Source organism: Lepidochelys kempii, chromosome 19 (genome assembly GCF_965140285.1).
Source record: "Lepidochelys kempii isolate rLepKem1 chromosome 19, rLepKem1.hap1, whole genome shotgun sequence".
Classification (NCBI taxonomy): Eukaryota; Metazoa; Chordata; order Testudines; family Cheloniidae; genus Lepidochelys; species Lepidochelys kempii.
The window spans coordinates 11,019,950-11,039,965 of record NC_136398.1 but is presented as its reverse complement, the minus strand read 5'-3'; the positions used below and the strand labels follow the sequence as shown (position 1 = coordinate 11,039,965).

The 20,016-nt window shown below is 60.5% G+C and overlaps 1 protein-coding gene across 6 annotated transcripts in view; it reads left to right on the top strand.

Moving 5' to 3' along the window:
- FGR (FGR proto-oncogene, Src family tyrosine kinase) overlaps positions 1–19,762 on the top strand; it is a 45,517-nt gene extending 25,755 nt beyond the window's left edge. For 5 of the 6 annotated variants that reach the window (XM_073317456.2, XM_073317455.2, XM_078849406.1 and 2 more), the window contains 12 exons: positions 4,420–4,480; positions 7,547–7,814; positions 9,376–9,478; positions 9,939–10,037; positions 11,230–11,333; positions 11,634–11,783; positions 13,004–13,168; positions 15,016–15,195; positions 15,388–15,464; positions 15,739–15,892; positions 16,224–16,355; positions 16,914–19,762. In XM_073317456.2, the coding sequence (XP_073173557.1) occupies positions 7,559–7,814; positions 9,376–9,478; positions 9,939–10,037; positions 11,230–11,333; positions 11,634–11,783; positions 13,004–13,168; positions 15,016–15,195; positions 15,388–15,464; positions 15,739–15,892; positions 16,224–16,355; positions 16,914–17,122 (1,629 nt within the window). In that variant the 5' untranslated portion in view covers positions 4,420–4,480; positions 7,547–7,558 and the 3' untranslated portion in view covers positions 17,123–19,762. Of the gene's footprint in view, positions 1–4,419; positions 4,481–7,546; positions 7,815–9,375; positions 9,479–9,938; positions 10,038–11,229; positions 11,334–11,633; positions 11,784–13,003; positions 13,169–14,210; positions 14,367–15,015; positions 15,196–15,387; positions 15,465–15,738; positions 15,893–16,223; positions 16,356–16,913 lie in introns of all 6 variants that reach the window. The other variant, XM_073317460.2, reaches the window with a different exon arrangement.
- Positions 19,763–20,016: the final 254 nt, after the last annotated feature.

Here is a 20,016-nt window from a genome sequence, read left to right as displayed (position 1 = left end):
GGTGGGTGGGGCCTCAGGGGCAGGGGGAGGGGCCTCGGGAAGAAGCTGGACGAGGGCGGGGCCTCAGGCAGAACAGGGGTGGGGCTTTGGTCCGGGCGCCAGTGGGCCCCCCACACTTCTAGGGAGCTTCTGGCGCTCCTGTTTCCCAGGGGTGGCACTTGTGAGTGGACCACGTTAAGGGCTGGGAGAGCAGTAATTTGAGGAAGGACTGGGGAGGGTTCCTGGCAGAGTGGGGAAGCAGCTCGCAGAGAGGCTTTCTGGTGGCAGGGGGGTAGCTGGCGTGGGAGGGCGTGCCTGGGAATCGCGGTGGGATCATCCTGGAATAGGTTGCTGGCGTAGGTTGAGGTTGGGCAGAGCGCAAGGGGCTGGAACTGGGACCCAGCTGCAGCGGGTGGGGTGGCAGGAAGAGATTGCTTCGCTCATCATTGAAATGCAGCCAGCTCTAGGGTGGAGCATGGCAGTTGTTTAACCACATGCAGCAATGCTGCGCAACAACTCAGGCCCGGAAACGAAAGTGAGGGTCAGACCTAGCAGCATGGAGCAGCTTGGCTGGAGTTCTGCCAGGGCAGCCCCTGCCTTGTGAAAGGGGCCATGGGATCATTACACACCATGGGCAGCGAGTCGGTGTGGAGACTCTCATTTTGTGTTGCTGACTTCCCTGGGGCACAGTCTGGGTCGCTCTCAGTTCCTTCCTGTAAGGCTGATTGGTGGTGACTTTTTTGTAGAGATCGGGAACACGCAAAGCGCGTGGGGAGGGGCTGGGGAATGGAGAAGTGCACTCACCATGTAAGTGGGGGGAGAGCCACCCCCATAGTCACTGCCCCATCCTATGTCACTTCCCCGGCCTTGGTGTGGTGACACTAGGGATCCATCCGGCCCCGAGAGTGGATCCTCACCAGATGGCTGATGCGTGGTCCCAGGTGAGGAGCTGGGGAGATGGATGGTTAATGCCAAAGAGTCCAAGATCTCAGCCTGGGGATGCCTCTGCCGTTCTTAGTTGGCTGCTGCTCCCTGTGAGGGATTCAGAGACGCCGATTTCAGTGAAGAGGGCGGCTGGGTGGCTCTGGGGCTTGGAATAGGGTGTGGGGGACCCTCAGCCCTGGCATCGCCCAGCTGGGCTAGTTGGATCATGAAAGCTGAGGATGTTGCATAGCGCGGTTCTTCCTGACGCTCCTCCTTGTGGGCAGCTCCAGTGCTGGGCCGAGGGTTGTTTGGGTCGCCGATCTTGGGTGAGAACTGGCCAAGGCTGGAGCACGTTGGCAGAGCGGCCAGGGGAGAAGTTTGACCTGCTTGTGTGGCTGGTGACTACTCCGCTGGCCATCGTCCTGGGGAGTGAACTCAGGACCTGTGGTGTTAAAGGACGATGCCCGTTTCAAGGGTATTTAACATTTGTAGTCCCCAAGTGCCTAGCGGCCCCAAGCAAATCCCGGCCCCATTGTGCTAGGTGCTAGACAGACAGGGCAAGAAAGGCTCTCCACGGACAAGACGCACGGGGGCAGGAGAAACAGAGGAAGTGATGTGCCAAGGGCAGAGCCAGGAAGAGAACCAGGTCTCCTGAGCCCCATGCCCTGGCCGCACAACCCCGCTGCCCGGCGTACACAAAGCCTGGTACCCTGTGTTTAACACCCCAGAATCTTTGAAACATCGTCCTTGTGCCTTGGCTCCCATGCAGTACGATCAGCATCACCCCACGGCCAACATGCCATCGCCAGGGCCCCCTTCATGCCTTAGGAACACGGGCTGCCTCACTGCATCAAAACCAGCCCTGTGCGGCTGGGCTTGGGTGGGGCCCTTGAACTGAGTGCTTGGAACATGTCAGATTCCAGTTGTTACTATAATGACTGTAGACGAATACTGCCTCTGATTAAGGTGTAGCTCTCGAGGCCGGGGGGGAGGAGGATTACTCTGTTTTGCACCCTCTGAGTTTGCAGTGTGTGTGTGTGTTGGGGCTTTTGTGGAATGGGCCACTGGGTGTGGATCCTGTGTATTTCAGCCCCTAAAGGGACCCTGCTCCCACAGACTGCACCTGGGGAAACTCCATCTCTCTCTGCTTCTCTCTTGCGGCTCTTTCAATCCACCCAGCCCGCAGCACTGCAGTTCCTAAGGTGTCCCTGTGCCATCTGCTGGATGCTGCAGACACACAGGCCTCCTGCTAAAGAATCTGGTTGGCTGGCAGCCTGGGCAAGGCCAGCTTGTAAAGGGTTAAAGAGCCCTGGGGGGGCAGGGGGGCTCGGCTGGTCCCGACCCAAAGAAAGGCTTTCCATCCGCTGCCTCCTGAAGCTGCCGTGAAAGGCATGGAGTGTCCTTGAGCTGGGGCATGTCTGGGGCCATTGTCTCTCGCTCCTATTGTGCTCAGCCACCCTCCATGGAAAGTCATTTCACAGCCCAGTCGTCAGGAGATGAGGATGCGGGGAGACGGCCCTGTGGCTGGAATTCAGTCAAGACACCGAGGCAGATGGCAGCTAACATGCTGGCTCGGGAGGACTGTTCTGTCCCAGCTGCTGAGTCTGGGGGGGGACGGGACGCTAGCCATGTCCCTGCTCCTGGGGTGGGGGGCAATAGAATGAGGGCACTGGACTTGGGTCACAAGGTCTCCTGTAAGGTATCATATACCAAGTGGTTACACACTGGTCCTGAAAGCACTGCGTGGTGTGTGTATGGATGTATGAAGAGTTATAAATATGATCTGGAAAATTGTCTTTGTGTTTGACAAGCAATGCATAACCCAGCCTGCCCTAGACAGAGGAATGCGTATTTGTTTGTCCTGACAGCCTGGTCGTCAGGCAGAGATCATGCGGGTACATTTACATGCAAGGTAAAGCAAGTCCTCAGGAGAGCAAGTGGGCAAAAAGGGACCACATAACAATCTCCGGGGGGGATGGAGGCTGGATCCCCAGGAAATCTTCCTGCCTTTTGAAGGAGGGTCACTGGCCTTAGGTAAGATAAGGTGAGAGGAAAAGCCATCCATTTCTTGAGTGATCAAAGAAACCAGCCTTTGGATGTTGTAAGGGTGGGTCCTGGCTAGAAGAACCAGTCACACTGGAGAAGCTGCTGTAAGTAAGGAAACTATCTGGAACAAGAACTTGAGCTGATTAAGTTTTAGTCTTTAGAAGAGTATTGTTACTTTTGGTTGCTTGTAGCCCTTTCTGTCTTTGTTCCTTATACTTGGTATCACTTGATCCTGTGTCCTGCTGTTAAATAACTTGTTTTACTTTTACTATTCAGTGCCATGATGGAAAGGAAGGGCATGTTAAGCCCAGCTAACAGGCCACAGTGTATTGTCTCTTTAAAGGAGCAACAAACATAATAACTTCTGGGAGTGTACAGGAGCGGGGGAGGGTGTCTCTAGGGAACATGGGAGTTGGGACTCCCCATTTGTTACCAGCAAGGCCAGATTTGGATGGGCCGGGTCCTGGCAAGTTTGCTGGCAGGGCAGACAAGCCGGCATGGCGGTGGGTTGTCACACAGCTTAGCAATAGCAAAACTCTCCTTTGTGACAGTAATTCACAGTTCTGGGAACCCCAGCAAAGGGGTGCCGTGGTGTGTGTGTGTGTCCCTGTGTGTGTGTGTGTGCATTTCTGTTGGCCTTTCCCCACTTCCTGCGAAGGTTTTTACCCCATTTTCCCCTTGGATATGCTTTATTCCACTTTGTACCCTATTAAACATAAACTACCCCAGTGCCACCAAGAGACACCCCGGCTCCATACCACCCCCAAACACCACTCTAAGGTGAGCATTTCAATAGGACTGAGGCTCCCAACTCTCACAGCCTAGGGGAGTTGGATGCATCACAGCCATTAGGTACTTTTGAAAATTCCACCCTCGGCCTCTAGCCAGCGCCTAGCCCATGACAGCAGGACCAGCCTTTGATAGGGTGTCCCGGGGAGGCGTTCCTGCCCAGGAATGGCTTGCGAGAGGGATTGGGTGTCCGTCAGCGCACTAAGCAGGGCTCACTCAGCTCTCTGCAGCACCACTCAGCTGAGGAGCAGCATGTGCTTTATGGATGTGGCAAGGGAGGGTTCGTAACCCCATTTCAGGGGCACAGTGGTTTACTCCCAGTCTGATACAAGGTTGGGAAAAGAACCCAGGAGTCCTGACCATTGGGCTCATCCACAAGACCATGCTCCCCTCCCAGAGGTGGGACTAGAACCCAGGGGAGGCCTGAGTCCCCACCTTCTTGCAGCCATGTAAACCGAGCGGCAGGAGCGGGGGAGCGTAGTGGCTGGGGCAGGGGGCGTTACCGTCCGAGTGCTAGGAATGGACGACCCATGGCTGGGCTGGTGAAGGGTGCGGAGTTAGGCCCTGCTCTGAGGTGGCCTGCTGGGATGGCCGGTCATCAGCTGGATCATGCAGGTGGCTGTGGGCAGAGTTGTCCTAAGGAATCTCACCATCTCTCTCCATCTCTCTTGTGTCCTCCAGGTGTTGGTTCTCCTCGGGCAGGTAACATGGAGCAGCTGAACTGACCTGAGGAGCCATCCCAGTGAGTGTCAATGTGTGTTAGGGGAGGTGGGGGGGGCAGTCACATTGGTGAGTCAAAGGAAAGATGTTTTGTGCCCTGGGAGTTGTTTTCCCCTTGTGCAGAGCTGGGCTGGCAGCCTGGGCTTCCCTACCTGACTAAGGGGCAGAGCAAATGCAGAGCCGCTGCGAGAGGGAGAGCACAGTGTGTTGCTCCCTGCGACGTTCTGCATCTGCATGGACCCACCAAAGTCCAGACAGGCTCCAAAGGTACAGCCCCCCCGCGCCCCTACAGCCTAGCGCACCGGACAGCCCCACGGCCTCCTCCGGCCCCTGCAGGAGGTATTTATCATCCCTCTCTCTGGCTGGGGAGTTAGCTGGAGCCTGCTGCAGAGCGTCCCAGCAAGCGGGTCAATGGCTGAGAGGGTGGGAGCTGGCCAGCGAGGGCTGCTGCCGGGGCCCTGAGTCTGTGCGGTGGGCAGGATTTCACAGTTGGTCTCTTCTTTCTCGCTGGCTTTTCAACGGGCTTGGTATTTCCTCCTCCTCCTCCTCTCCCCGCCCCCACGCTCTGCCGTCCGTCTCACCCAGGGCTGCCGGGGGCAGTTGTCTGGGATGGCTCTGTCGCTCTGCATTAAGAGACGCCAGCCTGCGTCCACCACTCAGGGCATCAGCCTCTGCTACCTGGCTCTGCCTCCAGAGCTCTCTGAGCGTGTTCGGCGCAGTTGTGCTCTCGGAGAAGAGACTGATTGGGGGGGGGTGTCAGTCATGCTCCCTCTTTTTCCCCCCCCTCCCCTCGAAAGAAGGGAAAATAACAATCCAGCCCAGAGCCAGAGGGAGCCCACCCTCCAGCCAGCAGCGCCCCCCCCCCCCCGCCCCGCAAAAGGGATCCCTCCTGCCAGGTCCCGGTCAGCCATGCCATCAAGGCCCTAGGACTGGCCACCCCATCTCGGTCACATGGGCAGGAGCACTGCGCCTTTCTCCACCGGGTCCCACTACATCTTTCTCCGGGAGACCTCAGCCGGTGGCTGGGCTGGGGAGGGAACAGGCCATGCCGGGTACAGTGGGTGCCAGGACGCCTGCTGCATGCTATCGGGTACAGCCAGCACAAGAGTCTGCTTCCCCTTCAGCACCACCACAGCCGGAGACCTCAGCTGGACACAGGAGAAGGGCCGGGTCCTGTTTCCGTTGAAGCTGAATGGCAAGGCCCTTCCTGAGTTCCGCGGGGCAGGGTGTCCCCAGGCAGGCAGTGTCTCTGGAGCTGACCCTGGGTCATGCCCCTGCCCGAGGCATGCATTGCTACCCGCGTGGCACAGGGTGTCGACTAGCCCAAGGAGCTCTCTGCCCAGCTCCTGCCTCTGAAGCTGCTTTCCGGCTGATCCAGCCAGCGGAGGACCCCACTGCAGAGTCCAGACCCCCCTCCGGGGGTGGAACAGGGCCCATCTGTGCTAGGAGCCCGGCCTGCGTTCGCCACGCTGGGGAGACTTTCCAGAAACGTCCCCGATGTAGACGAGGCCTTGGTGCTGATCTCAGCCCAGCCCGTGTGGTTAAAACCGAGCAGGCCCTTGGCAGCCACCCAGCACCAGAGGAGCCCCTGTCTTGACAGAGGCTGGGAGCCGCAGCCTGACCCCAGCTGCGCAGGGCTCTTCCTGTTTCCGGGGCTGGAGGGATGGGCTCTCAGCTGAGCCTGCAGACGCTGTAGAAACCAAGTCAGTATCTGTGTCGTTCAAGCAACGCGCCTCGCTTCTGGCCTGCATCCCCTTGACGCCCTTCTCTGCCAGTCCCAGGCTCCCCATGCCCGACTCTGCCCATGGGTCTCAGTCCTGGCCTGGCACGGTTCTCCTAACGCACCCACCGCCTCTCCTTCCCCAGCCACGAGTTCGCCCCACGCCTGACTGCTGCTCCAGCTGTGTCCACGCTCCTCGCTCCTGCCCTATGTGGGAGGGAGCTGAGCCCCTCTAACACCTCCGGCGGGGGACCTGGGCCGGATCCGCAGCTGGTGCAAACTGCCATCCGTGCTGATTTGCACCAGCCCTTCTCTGCCTTTCGCCTTCTCTTCATAGGAGAAATGCTGCAGCTGGCTTCTGCTGTAGTCCGCGCAGAAGACAGAGTGAATAGCAGGGGCCGGGACCCTGGGAGCTGCTCGCCTCGAGCAGCAGGGATCTCACCAGCCTTACTGGGAAATCCACCAGGATCCCCCACCTTGCTTTGCCATGGCTCCATCAGGGCTGGCCGGGGGGTGGGGGGAGTGAATTTCTACCCACTCTGCCATGCCCGTCACTAGAGTACCTGGGCGCCAGCCTCTGCCCCAGCTGACCCCCAGCCCATTAGCTCCAGCTTCATAGATTAAAGGCACCCAGTCTGGCCCAGCTCAGCCCAGCTCCCTGCCCCTGCTGGCTGGACTCCTGTGCCCTCCCTAACCCCCTGGCAGCTGGGCACAGCTCTGTCCCCCTCCTCCTCCAGCTTGACCCACCGACCTTATTGCCAGGCAACCGGCATGTGGCAGATGGCAAGAGAAGGAAGTGGAGTTTGACAGCTGGGGAGGAAGGCGAAGTTAGTGAGCTCCCCATATCCCGCCCCCCCGCCCATGGAGCCGTGTGGTCACACATGTGCCGTCACACGCAGCCAGACACTCGCACTCCCAGGTGGGAGAGGCATCAAGTTGCCCGCACGGGCAGCCATGTGCAAGGAAGAGGCAGGTGAGGCCCGACTGCATGGACCGTTGCTCTCGTGCAGTGCGGCAGGAAGGTGGGACTCTCTGGCTGGGTGCATCTGCTGGGGCGGGAAGGGTGCATTGGAAGGACCACAGTCCTGCTGTGGTGGGAGTGGGCTGCTGTGGGGATGGACCCACCGGGCTGCGGCCAGCGCTGGGGGAGGGAGCAGTCAAGCTCCCGAGCTGGGAGGATCATTGTTCCGCTCCGTGCAATGGGTCCGTTCCGGTCCAGCAGCGCGCAGGAGTCACTGATGGGCAGCGGTGCACAGCCCGTGGCGCAGGCTAGCAGAGTTCCTGGAGGAAGGGCAGGGTCTTTTTGTCCCAGCGTGACCTGAGCAGCCGCCCCGTGTTTGACCCCCACGTTCTCTCCACCCTCTGCAGGCTTTGCCCAGAATGGGCTGTGTGTATTGCAAGGAGAAGGGGTCGAATAAAGGCCAGACGGAGAACATTGATGGGACGACCAGCTCAGCATCGAAATCCTGCTACGGCCCCGACCCGACCCAGCAGAATCTCAGCAGCAGCTTCACCCGCATCCCTGACTATAACAACTTCCACAGCACGCCTGTCAGCACCGCCGGCGCCCCTGCCTTCATGGGCCCCGGCCTCTACCCTGGCAACACCTTGCACGTGTGTGGAGGGGGAATCACAGGTGAGTCTCCTTGGTGCCCCTGCAGTGGGGCAGGGCCTTGGGGCTGTGCTGCTGGGGGAATACTTCCCCAGCAATTAACCCACTGGGATGTGAGTCCTGCTCCACCCAGCAGGGGGCAGTGTGAATCCTGGCACTACTGCACTAGGGTTTGGGTTGTGCTGGGCACTAAGGGTCGGGTGCTGTGGCCCTTTGCCCGAGTATTCGACATTGGCGAGGCCTCATCTGGAGTACTGTGTCCAGTTTTGGGCCCCACACTACAAGAAGGATGTGGATAAATTGGAGAGAGTCCAGCGAAGGGCAACAAAAATGATTAGGGGTCTAGAACACATGAGTTATGAGGAGAGGCTGAGGGAGCTGGGATTGTTTAGCCTGCAGAAGAGAAGAATGAGGGGGGATTTGATAGCTGCTTTCAACTACCTGAAAGGGGGTTCCAAAGAGGATGGCTCTAGACTGTTCTCAATGGTAGCAGATGACAGAACGAGGAGTAATGGTCTCAAGTTGCAGTGGGGGAGGTTTAGATTGGATATTAGGAAAAACTTTTTCACTAGGAGGGTGGTGAAACACTGGAATGCGTTACCTAGGGAGGTGGTAGAATCTCCTTCCTTAGAGGTTTTTAAGGTCAGGCTTGACCAATTCCCAGTTAAATCATCCCAGCCAGGGCTTTGTCTTGCTTCGAGCAGGGGGTTGGACTAGATGACCTTCAGGGGTCCCTTCCAACCCTGATATTCTATGATTCTATGATTCTACTCTCGGTTCCTTTGTACAGCGAAACCTGTTTCCCATCCCCATTCTGCTGAGGCCCAGCGATGGATTGTAAACCACCCTCTGCTGTCCCACAGTGCACCCCTGGGCTTTCAAAATCTCCCACAATCCACGGCTGCTGGGAGCTAATCTGAGATCTGTGGGATAGGTGCCCAGAGGGCATCGCAGTAGGACAGTCTAGGACGGCACTCGTGTGGGCATGGGGCAGGGTTGCCAGGGTTCCAGGCACCAATCAGGGTGGCTGTGTGGAGGTGGATGAGCTTTTGGGCTGAGGGCCGTTCTGTCCTAGGAATAGTTCAGGTCTCTGTGCGGGCTGGTGGGTCGCAGTCCAGTGCCAGGGGGTAACGACTAATCTGCCCTTCCGGTATTGCTCAATGGGAGCCGGGTCCTGGGGTAGGCCTGGTATGGAAGAGGCTGAGAGCCCCTCCTCATGTGAGAACTCTTCCCAACCGTGTCCAGACTCCTTCTCCCCTGTGGCACAAATGCCCAGCAGCACTGGTGAAAGGCCAATGCCCCTCAAAAGCTCTAGTGGACAAAGCACTGGGCTGGGAGTCAGGAGACCTGGGTTCTATTCCCTGGCCTGCTGGGTGACCTGGCCCAGTCACTTCCCTGCACTGTGCCTCAGTTTCCCCTCTCACTCTGCATCTATCAGACTGTGAGCTCTTCAGGGCAGGGACAGTCTGTGCAGTGCCTGGCACGACGTGACCGCAAGCATTGACTAATACACAGAGTGATGGTGGCAGCTCGCAGCAGCCTGCCCCTGGCAGATTCCTCACTGCCTTGTCCCCGTGTCTCGCAGGCGGGGGGGTGACCCTATTCATTGCCTTGTACGATTACGAAGCCCGGACAGAGGATGACCTGACGTTCCTGAAGGGGGAGAAATTCCACATTATCAACAATACGTGAGTGTCCCATTCAGGGCTGGGCCCCTCCCCTCCAGGAACGCTGACTCCACTCCCCGAAGTGCAAACGCACCCGGGTCTGCTGCTGGCTGGAGCTCCCTGCCCCATGCGGCCCTGCTCCGAGAGCAGCTTGGCTGGGGGATTTCACAGCCCGTTGGCGTTTGAACCACAAGCCCATCCAACCAGCTAGGCCGAGTTAAACCCACTGGTGACTGGGTGGGGGGGCAGAGGTGACAAAGCCCAGCCTGAGCCTTGCTCCCAGGTCTAAGCTGGCTGGCCCTGGTGGGGCAGGCTGGGAGCAGCTGAGGAGTGGCTCCGCCTCTGGTATTCATGCTGGATGCCCCATGATATGGGAGTGGGACAGAGGGGCTCAGCGGGGTCTCCAAGATGGGCTATGTGCCTGCGGGAGTGGGGAGGGGACTTTCTCACAGATTCTCACTCCGTCTCTTTGATTCCCCAGTGAGGGCGACTGGTGGGAGGCGAGGTCCCTGAACACAGGGGCCACGGGCTACGTTCCCAGCAACTACGTGGCCCCAGTGGACTCCATCCAGGCAGAAGAGTGAGTACTGGGCTGACTGGGGAACGGAGCCCACTTGACTGCCAGAACCGGGTGTTCTGGCTGGGGACAGAGGAGGGAGCCAGTGACAAAGGGACGTCCAGGAGACACTCCATCCCCCACAGCACCCTTGGGGCAATACAGACCCCAGCCAATCCCCCCCCCCGCGCACACACACACACAATCTGTACCAAGGCACCCCGGCTCTAGGAGTTGCCTCTCCGTATCAAACCAGCTGGGTCACACAGTGGTAACTTGCTTCCAGCAGTGTCTGATGCTTCAGGAGGTGGAATCTCCCATGATGCACCTCACCTGCAAGTGGGAGGGGTGTTTCCTTCCTGACCCCTGTAACATCAGCCCTGAAGCATGAGAGTGGATTACCCCTAGCTTAGCCTGGGTAAATATTCCTGTAGCACCTTCTGCTCCCAGATCCCCAAGCGCATTGCACCCATTAGTAAATTCACCCCTGCAGCCCTGCTGGAAGGTAGGTAAGGTTTATTATTCCCAGTTTGCAGAAGGGGAAAATTGGGACAGAGAGAGGCTAAAAGGCTGACGCTTCCATCCTGTGATCGGCCACCTGAACTCATATTTAATGGCAGGGACCAACGTTGAACAATGTGGCCTCAGCAACTTGCCCAAGGTCACTCCGAGGGGCAGAGCCAAGAACAGAACCCAGGAGTCCTGACTCCCAGATTTTTGTTCTAAGTCTCAAACATACTTCCCCACCCAGTACCTCCTGTGCATGTGTGTACATCATCTACCCAGCTACCATATTCTGATGTGCATTTCAATAGCACCTAGAGGCCCCAGCCGAGATTAAGGCTCCACTGTGCAGGGCGCTGTACGTACACGAAGTAAGAGAGCACCCTGCCCCAGAGAAGCTGCAGTCTAACTAGAGAGACGGAGGCTGGGAGAACAGACGTTGCGTTCTCCCCATTTTACAGATGGGAGACTGAGGCTCTGGGAGAGTCCATGACCTTCCCAAGGCTCTCAGGAAGCCAGGAGCCAACCCAGCTCTCTGAGTCTCAGGGCTGGGCCATAACCATCCTTCCCCTGGCCCTCTGTCTTCGTTAGAGAGTCCCAAATCCATCCCTCCCCTTTCTGGGTCCCCGTAGCAGGCGGGGCATATGCGAGCCGTGGCTGCCAGGTGCCCCGACATGTTACTAACCCTCCCTCTCCTTGCCCTCTGCGCCAGGTGGTACTTTGGGAAGATGGGGCGAAAGGACGCCGAGAGGCAGCTGCTGTGTCACGGCAACCCCCGAGGGACCTTCCTCATCCGTGAGAGCGAGACCAGCAAAGGTAGCAGCCATGCCTCTCAGCATCCCGGGTGTGTGTGGGGGGTACTCTGGGAGGGGCAGCGGGGGCCTAGATGTTTCCCCACATCTGCCTCCCCGCCGGCAGCCAGACAGCTCCAATAACGGGCGTGACAGCAGGTGGGGATGCGCTTCCAGCCCGCGTGCCTGCGGAATAGCGCCCCTCTGAACCCCCATATAACCACACAGTGCCCCCTGCTGGTGTCCACTAGCTGCTCCCACCACCCCCTCCAGGCACCCTGCCTGTGTCTGTCTCCAGCCTGACCACTTTGCTGTCCCTCCCCAGGTGCCTACTCCCTGTCCATCCGGGACTGGGACGAGACGAAGGGCGACCACGTGAAGCACTATAAGATCCGGAAGCTGGATAACGGGGGTTATTACATCACCACGCGGTCCCAGTTCGAGACCATCCAGGAGCTGGTCCAGCATTACATAGGTAAGGGGGGACAAGCCAGGGCCGGGCAGGGATGGCACCAGAGGGAGCGTGGCATTGAGAGCATTACTCAGCCATAGTCCTGGCTCCATTCAGTCTTGGTGCCCCCCAGGCCCTAGGGGGGTTGAGGGCGGAAGTCGTGACGCTGGCCTGTCCAGACCGAATTCGGAAAGTGGGGAGAGCTGGAGGGTGCCTGCTGCGTGTCTTGGAGATGCCGTTGGCCTTTCTGCACCCTGCCCAGCAGCTGCAATGAAATGCACTGGCCTGGCCTTCACAAGATTCTTTCTCCCCAGCCCTTGAGAGAAGCCCCCAAATCTGAGCCCAGGGGAATTCCAGCCAGTGGCAGCTGGAGAAGCAGGGGCTTTGCCCCAGAGCAGGGGCTCCGGGAGATCTCTCCTTCCTGCGCGGGATGAGCCCTTGGGGAACCTGTGCCCAGGTTGACGGGCCTCTGCTAATTCCTTGTGCTGCAAATGAAATTTGCCCTGGCTGGCACACTGCAGCCCCTCTCCTCCCACCGTGCCTCCCTCCTCGTCTAGCAGCGCCCCCCCACCTTCTCCCCCCAGCATCCCATGCTGGCCAAAGCCCCAACACAGGGGAGGGAGGTTCCTTTGGTTGCTGCTTTTCCCCCCCTAACCCCACCCCAGCACCGATCACAGACGCCAGCCTGTGGGAGCAATGCACGGACCGAGGGGGTAAGACCAGTGAGGTAGATGTCGCCGTTCGGTGCTGACCAACATGCCATGTCCAGGACGGCTGGGAAACCCACTGCTCGGGGCTGGGCCACCCAGGGAGTCAGGCCGGGCTCAGAGTGGGGCAGGGCCAACTGGCGGGTAGAACGGGCCCATCCAGGGCAGCGCTCCGGAGGGCTCCTCCCCAGGACTCCCACCCAAGGAGCCGTGCGATCAAGGGCAGGGTCGGGAGCCTCCCGATTGCAAAGCCCAGGCTTGACTCCTCCGGGGATCGCCTACAATGAGTCCCTTGCTCCTGCCCTCCGCTTTGGCTAGCATTGCCACCTTCCGCTGCTTCTCCTGCAGCATGGTGACGCTGCCCCGTGAGCAGGGCCTCGGCGTGACCCCCGTGTGGGCTTGGTTGTGCTGCCCCCGGGGGCAGCGCAATGTGGTTTCTCTCTCCCTGCCCTCAAGGGCCTCGTCTCTCTGTCTGTGCTCTCATCTCTCTCTCTCTTTTTCTTCTCGCTCCCTCCTCCCCTCGGCTCTGTCCGCAAGAGCGAGCTGCGGGCCTGTGCTGCCGTCTGGCCGTGCCGTGCCACAAGGGGATGCCCAAGCTGGCAGACCTGTCTGTCAAAACCAAAGACGTGTGGGAGATCCCGCGAGAGTCGCTGCAGCTGATCAAGAAGCTGGGCAATGGGCAGTTTGGGGAAGTGTGGATGGGTAGGACTCTCCAGGCGAGCGGGGGGGCTGAGCCGGGAGAGGAGGGGAGAACCCCAGGCCCTGCGCCCTGCCGGGGCGAGGGGAGGCACACCAAAGACTGGATCCATCCAGGGCATCCTAGGGACACAGCAGGAAGAGACAGGGCTTGCTATTGGCATGAGCCATCTGCAGGGTCTCCTGGTTCACAATCTCAGCAGGACTGACTGAGCCATGGGGCCTGAAGTCCCTTCTCACCCCTGGGCTGGGCTGGCCAGGCCGGGGGATTCGGGGGCACCATTTACTTGCTGTGGATGTGTGCGGGGGCTTCCCTCCCCAGACTCTTTCCAGCACAGACATCTCGCTCGCGCACATGGGAAGTTGCTCAAGGAAAAATGCTGCTGAAAGCCATCAGGCCTGTTCCAGCTAAACAGCAGGGGAGTTGCCCTTGGATCCAGCCTAGTGCCTCCCCTCCCCTGGGGGTGGGGAGCTCCTGATCGCCTGCTCTGGGATGCTCTGTCGGAGTCTAACCACTCTCTGCTGGCTCTAGGGCCCGGGACAGCAAATCTGTAGAGGGAGGGAACAAATCAATTAATCCCGCCTCAGCCTGGCCTCCAAGCCAGCCGCATGGCACTGCCATTTGCTCCTGGCTCTGCCCCACTAAGCAGCCAGACCTGGCAGCCAGTAAATCCTCTCTGTGCACCTGTCTGGAGGGCGGGCCGTCTGTCGGATCTGGGCAGCCATAAGTGACCCGTCCTCTTGTTGGGGAGGTCGGGGCTGCAGGGCGGATCCATGCCGGACCCATGTACCCAAGGGGAGACCCTGCCCTAGGAGGACAAACAAACCTCTGCTATGACCCTACATGTTGCATCCTGGGACCACAGGTGAAGAGCTCCAGCTGGTGGACAAGTCAGCCTTCGCCACAGTGCCAAGGCAGGCGATCAATCTGAGCCTGGCTCCCCTCCTCCGCCTCTCAGCCCTTGTGCATGTGCATGCCGAATTCATCCCATTCTCCACTCCCCCCTTCCTCTCTCCCGCCTCCTCCCCGTCATCCCATCCCCTGCAGAGTTCAATGACGGTCTGTGCCATCTACTAACCCGGGTATGCCCCAATATGAAGCCCCAGACTATGAGCCTGTCTAAAGACGCCTGGGAAATAACGCGGGAGTCCGTAAGCTTGGACAAGAAGCTTGGCATGGGATGTTTCGGAGACGTGTGGATGGGTAAGGCGGGCACGTTGCAGCAGGAGGATGGGGACGGGGCCAGAGCCTGGATATTGCAGGGCTGGGAGAGGCCTGGGGGGTGGGGGAGGGTGGTTCCATCTGGTCCCCACCAGACCCTCAGGTTCTGATTATCCATGTAGGGGCAGGAGTGAGGGTCTCTGCCCATCAGATGTGGGGAGGGGGCCTCAGGGAAGCCTCTCTGAAGTTTTCCAGCCCATATGGGGATGCGGGAAGGGAATTTGCCCCATTCCATGTGGGGCTTCTACACTGAGCCATCCTGGGGGGAGGCTCTGGGGAGGGGGGACTTTCGGACCCCTGTCCCTGAAATGGGGTGAGATATGGGCACCCACTGCCTGTCCCGTGAGGGGGTAGGGGAGTGAGACACAAGCATTCCTGCCCATCCCACGGAGGGGGGCTGATCTGGGGATCTCATCAGGGAAGGGGTGAGAGTGACTCAGGGTCTGCTACCTGCCCTGGGAGTGACGAGGGCTTCTTTGCTGGGCTCTTCATCCTGGAGGCATTCCCCCACCGCCACCGCCCGCCCTGGAGCTGGCAGTGACTGACCCGCCCCCACACCCTCCCTGCATTGCCACCGCCGGTCGGGGCGAGCGCACCGTGACGCTGTCCCCTGCCTTCCCGCTGGCTCCAGGCACGTGGAACGGCACCACCAAGGTGGCGGTGAAGACGCTGAAGCCGGGCACCATGTCCCCGGAGGCCTTCCTGGAGGAGGCCCAGATCATGAAGCGGCTCCGGCACGACAAGCTGGTGCAGCTCTACGCCGTGGTGTCAGAGGAGCCCATCTACATCGTCACCGAGTTCATGAGCCAGGGTGAGAGCTGGGCGCAGCCCGGGGGGTGGGGGGAGGCGTTGGCCAGTTGCCTTCCTCGCCCCAGCTGTGTCTGCACCAGGGCAAGGGACTTGATGGAGAACACGGCGACTTCTAGCCGGGGGTGGAGCAGGGCTGGGGGAGGGGGGAACAGCTGGAGGCTCATGTCCTGATGCTCCCTCTCCTCTCCCCCAGGGAGCTTGCTGGATTTCCTGAAGGATGGAGATGGCCGGTTCCTGAAGCTGCCCCAGCTGGTGGACATGTCGGCCCAGGTACCAGGAGATGGGCCCTGGTGGGGGTAGGAAGCGGAAATCACCAGCCCCTCCCAGGGCTGGAGATCCAACATTTGGCCGGGTCTCGTCTGCAGGGGGGCTCCTTGCGACTTGCCCAGCCCACCCCCGTCCTGGGTGGGGAGGGGCTGGGACTAACCCCAAGGAGATGAGGGAGGGTCTGCATCCCATCCCCCAGCCGGGGTGGGGGGTGGGGCAGGGGATGGGGGCTTACGCAGGGTGACCGCGTTCTCACCACACGCTCCCCTCCCTGCAGATCGCGGCCGGCATGGCCTACATCGAGCGGATGAATTACATCCACCGGGACTTGCGCGCTGCCAACATCCTGGTGGCTGACAACCTGGTGTGTAAGATCGCGGACTTCGGCCTGGCCCGCCTCATCGAGGATAATGAGTACACAGCACGCCAAGGTGGGCCTGGCTGCAGAGGCGCGCAGGGGGTGCCAAGGTGGGTGGGAGTGGGCAGGGCTCTTGGCCTGTGCCCAGGGGTGGGAGTGGCAATAGACCCTTTGTGGCTGGGCTCCCCTCTGCCCCAGTTGGGCCATGGGGCAGAGTGACCTCCCGCAGCACCCACGTGCTAACGCTGGGGGAGGCAAAGAGGCCACGGATCCCCCGCTGGCATCGGGCCTGAGGAGCCCTGCGCCCTAGCTGGCGGCGGGCATGCTGCCCCAGGGGAGCCTGCCCCCTGTGGTGGTCTCTGCCCCTCCCCCCGTCCCATCTCATCTACCCCACCTCCCTGCAGGTGCCAAGTTCCCCATCAAGTGGACGGCCCCGGAGGCTGCTCTCTATGGGAAATTCACCATCAAGTCAGACGTGTGGTCCTTTGGCATCCTTCTGACAGAGCTCGTCACCAAGGGCCGCGTGCCCTACCCAGGTACGGCTGTCTGGCGCCAAGAGGCAGCTGCTGGCTCTGCCCCCTCCTGCTGGGGTTGTGTTCAGGGCTGAGTCCAGGGGAGTGAGCAGGGTCTAGTGGTTAGAGCAGTGGTCTAGGAGTTGGGTCTATTCCCGGCTCCGGGAGGGAAGTGGTGTTTAACAGGTAGAGCACTGGAGTCTATGCCTGGCTCTGCCGCTGGCCCGTGGGGTGACCCTTGGCAACTCACAGCCCCACTCTGCCTCAGTTTCCCCATCTGTAAAATGGGGATAATGCTGCTGACTCCATTGGGAAGTGCCCAGAGAGCTACTGATGAGAAGCGCTAGAGAGGAACCAGGCAGCATTATCAGCGGTTAGAGCAGTGGGGCCTGCCGGTCAGGACTCCTGGGTTCTCTTCCCATCACTGACACTAATGGTGTGACCACTTCCCCCCGGCCTCCGTAGGGTGGGGCCATAGCACGTCCCCCCCCTCCCTAGGAAATACCCATCATTAATGCCCACAAAGAGCCTCTAGCAGCAGCCCCTCCCTCCCCCGACTCAGCCGCTGTCCTTGTTGCGCAGGCATGAATAACCGGGAGGTGCTGGAGCAGGCAGAGCGGGGGTACCGCATGCAGTGCCCGGGCAGCTGCCCCCCATCCCTGCACGAGCTGATGGTGCAGTGCTGGAAGAAGGAGCCCGAGGAGCGCCCCACTTTCGAATACCTCCAGTCCTTCCTGGAAGACTATTTCACTGCCACAGAGCCTCAGTACCAGCCGGGGGACAACCAGTGAGCCCCCCTCTCTGAGCCAGCCAGACGTGCCCAGGGGCCCTCCCCTGCGGCGGCTGCACCAGGCCAGGACTTGCCCTGCTAGCCGGCCGCACCCAGGTGGCACCGGGCCAGACCTTCCCTCTTCGTACAATCTGGGCCAGACCCTTTTTTTACGGTCCCCTTTTGGGGGTTTTGTTACTTTCCTGCCATCCGGCACTCACTCTGCCCTTGGGGGGGAGGGGGTGCTTTGCACAAATGCCTCCTATTCTAATGAGGATCCCACCCCCCAGCCCAGGGCCGTTCTCGGGGAGGGGGAGAGCTGAGTGAGGCTGCCCTGTTGGTCCTGCATGGAGAAATCCCCCCGCACCCCTCTTTCCAGCTGCCTTCAACACCTAGCTCTTAACCGGAGAGAGGTATTTTGTTTTCCCTGGGGAGCAATGAGGCCGTGCTGCCCGCAGGGGCCAGAGGCCGTCCCGGCCTGCAGACAGTGGGGCACCCTGAGCTTGGAGGGGCGCTCAATGTGGGTGCCCTGGGCTTCGGAGATGGCATTGGCCAGGCCCGCTGCACCTCGGTGGCCTTGGATGGGGCTGGGCCAGGGCCATCGCCCACCCGTCCGTGTGTCCCCCCGTCCCCCCCCCACACACACTGGATTGCAGCAGCTTTGGAGCGTGTACATCAGGCCGTTCTCTCCTGGGGCTGACGGCTGCCCCCCGTCTCCGGCCCCTCTGTTCTGGAGCGTCAGGCACGTGTGTCCCACCCCCTCGGCTGCTGGCGCCCCCCCCCCCCCCGGAGTTAGCGCCACCGTCTGCAACACAAGTGCCTGGGGTGGAGGAGGGGGTCTTTGCCTCCCATGGCCTGGGCACCCCACCGCCCCCCCATGCCGAGTCAAAGACGTTGCAGAAGCTATCCACCCGCCATGCAAGGCCTGGACAGAGGCTAGGAGAGAGGACGTGTGGAACGTAACCAGTTTCTCCACGCCCCCGCCCCCATCACAGCCTAGCCAGGTGCCTCCACCCCCCGGGCGGAGGGGAAAAAGAGGGCTCAGGGTGGTGGGGGCCTTTCCATCTCTAGGAGTCCACGTCTCACGCGGGGGCAAGGGGAGGCTGTTGCCCAGCCTGTGCCAGCCCCTCGCTGCCCATCCTAACGTGCTGTGGAACCTGCAGGGGCGGCAGCCCGCTGCCAGCTGCTCCCCTAGCCATGGAGGGATGGGGGGGTCTGGTCCTCAAGGCTCCTTCAGTGGCATTACAAAGCCTGGGGGGTCAGGAAGTGTCTCCCAGGTGGAAGCAGTGCCCCCCCACCCAGTTTGTCTATTTCTCTCCTGTGGCAGGGCATAGCATGCCCCCAGCCATGGGAGTACCTGAGGCCAGGGTCGCAGTCCGGGCTCTCGGGGTGGCTGGATGTAGGGCCAACAGGGTGCGACCTGCCCAGGGGGCCTGCACTGAGGTCCCGCGGGGCAGCTGGCTAGCGCAGGTGAAGGACGGGGTGGAGGCTGCTGCTTTCTTCGCTGAGAAGCTTGGCCCTTTGCATGTGCCTCCACCCCCTGGCAGTGCCCAGGTGACAGATGGAAGCCGAGCCCCCTGGGTTTTCTCTCCTAGCACAGAGCGGGGGGTGGGGGAAGCTAGATGCTCCCATCTCCATTCCCCACGCATGGCCCCCAGTTGCTGCCCTGAGGCACGCGGTGTGGTGCTGCCCTGATGATTGCACCAGCAGGGGGCGCTCCCCTGCCGCCCGCGTGCCCCCAGGGACTTGCACACTTTTGTATGTGACTTTCCACCAAGCTGTTTGTTTATTTATAAGACTTTAACAAATCCTTCTGCCCTCCTCCCGGGGGGGGGGGTGCGGGTGTGGTCCCAGTTCATTGGCACTCAGGGAGCCGGCTGGGAGACTGGTTTTCCTCTCCCTCCACATTTGTAATTCTTGCTTTTGTCTCTTTTCCTTAGCCAGAGCCAAATTGTTCAAGCCATAAACTGCTGCTCAGGGGAGGGGAGCAGGCAGTGCCAAATGCTTCTTAAACGGGGGTGAACAACCCCAAGGCTGGGCTGGGGGTGGGGTTCCAGATTTAGCCCAGTGTGGGGCAGGTGTGTGTCCCCCATGGGAACAGGGCCTGGGATTCCCACCGGAAGGCAATCCAGGGTAGGGCGGTCGTCTTCCCCCGGCAAGCCCAGCCCCTGCATCTCATGCCCAGGGGTAGCAAGGCTCCCCTCTGGCCCAGCAAAATGTGAACACGATTGGCGCGGGGGCAAGGGCCACCCACTCGGCCTGAGTCACAAGGAGGCCAAGCTCCGGCAGCTCCCCCTCGAGCCAGGGCTGCCTCCAGGGTGTGGAGCCCCTCTGAGCCAGGCGCCGTGGTACCGGAGCCCTCTTTATTCCAGGGTGTAATTTATAACCATTAACTTTCATTCTCCTTTGACGACATCCAGCTGTGGGATCTGACAGCCAGCCAAGGGGGGCTTGCTCCCTGCTGCTGCGGGCTCTGGGCCTTGCCCGCGGCCCTGTGTCCATCTCCCGGTCCAGCTCTCCGTCCGGCCAGCTACAGCACAAACGTTGGAGGCCGCGCCTGCCTGGGGGGGTCCCGCTGAGGCTCCCTGCCCATGCTGGGGGGTGTGTGTGTGTTTTTTTTTAATTGATCCTGTAAATAAAGAGAAATAAACCTTTCTAACAAGCAGGGCGTGGCGTGGTTCCCTGGGGTACCTGTGGGTGTAAGGCGCTGCTGAGGTTTGGAGGGGGGAGCTCCAAGCCTGCAGGGGTTAAAGGACCAGGCTGTCAGCTCTAAGGGCTCAGGGTTAAGTCAGAGATTAAAATACGTTGCCTTGCAGGAGGGGGATGCTGGTCTCTGGGCTGGAAGAGCGAGGAGGGCCAGGGGGTCCTGGTTGAGGGGCAGCGGCTGAGCTGGGGAGACAGAAGAGCCAAGCGGGT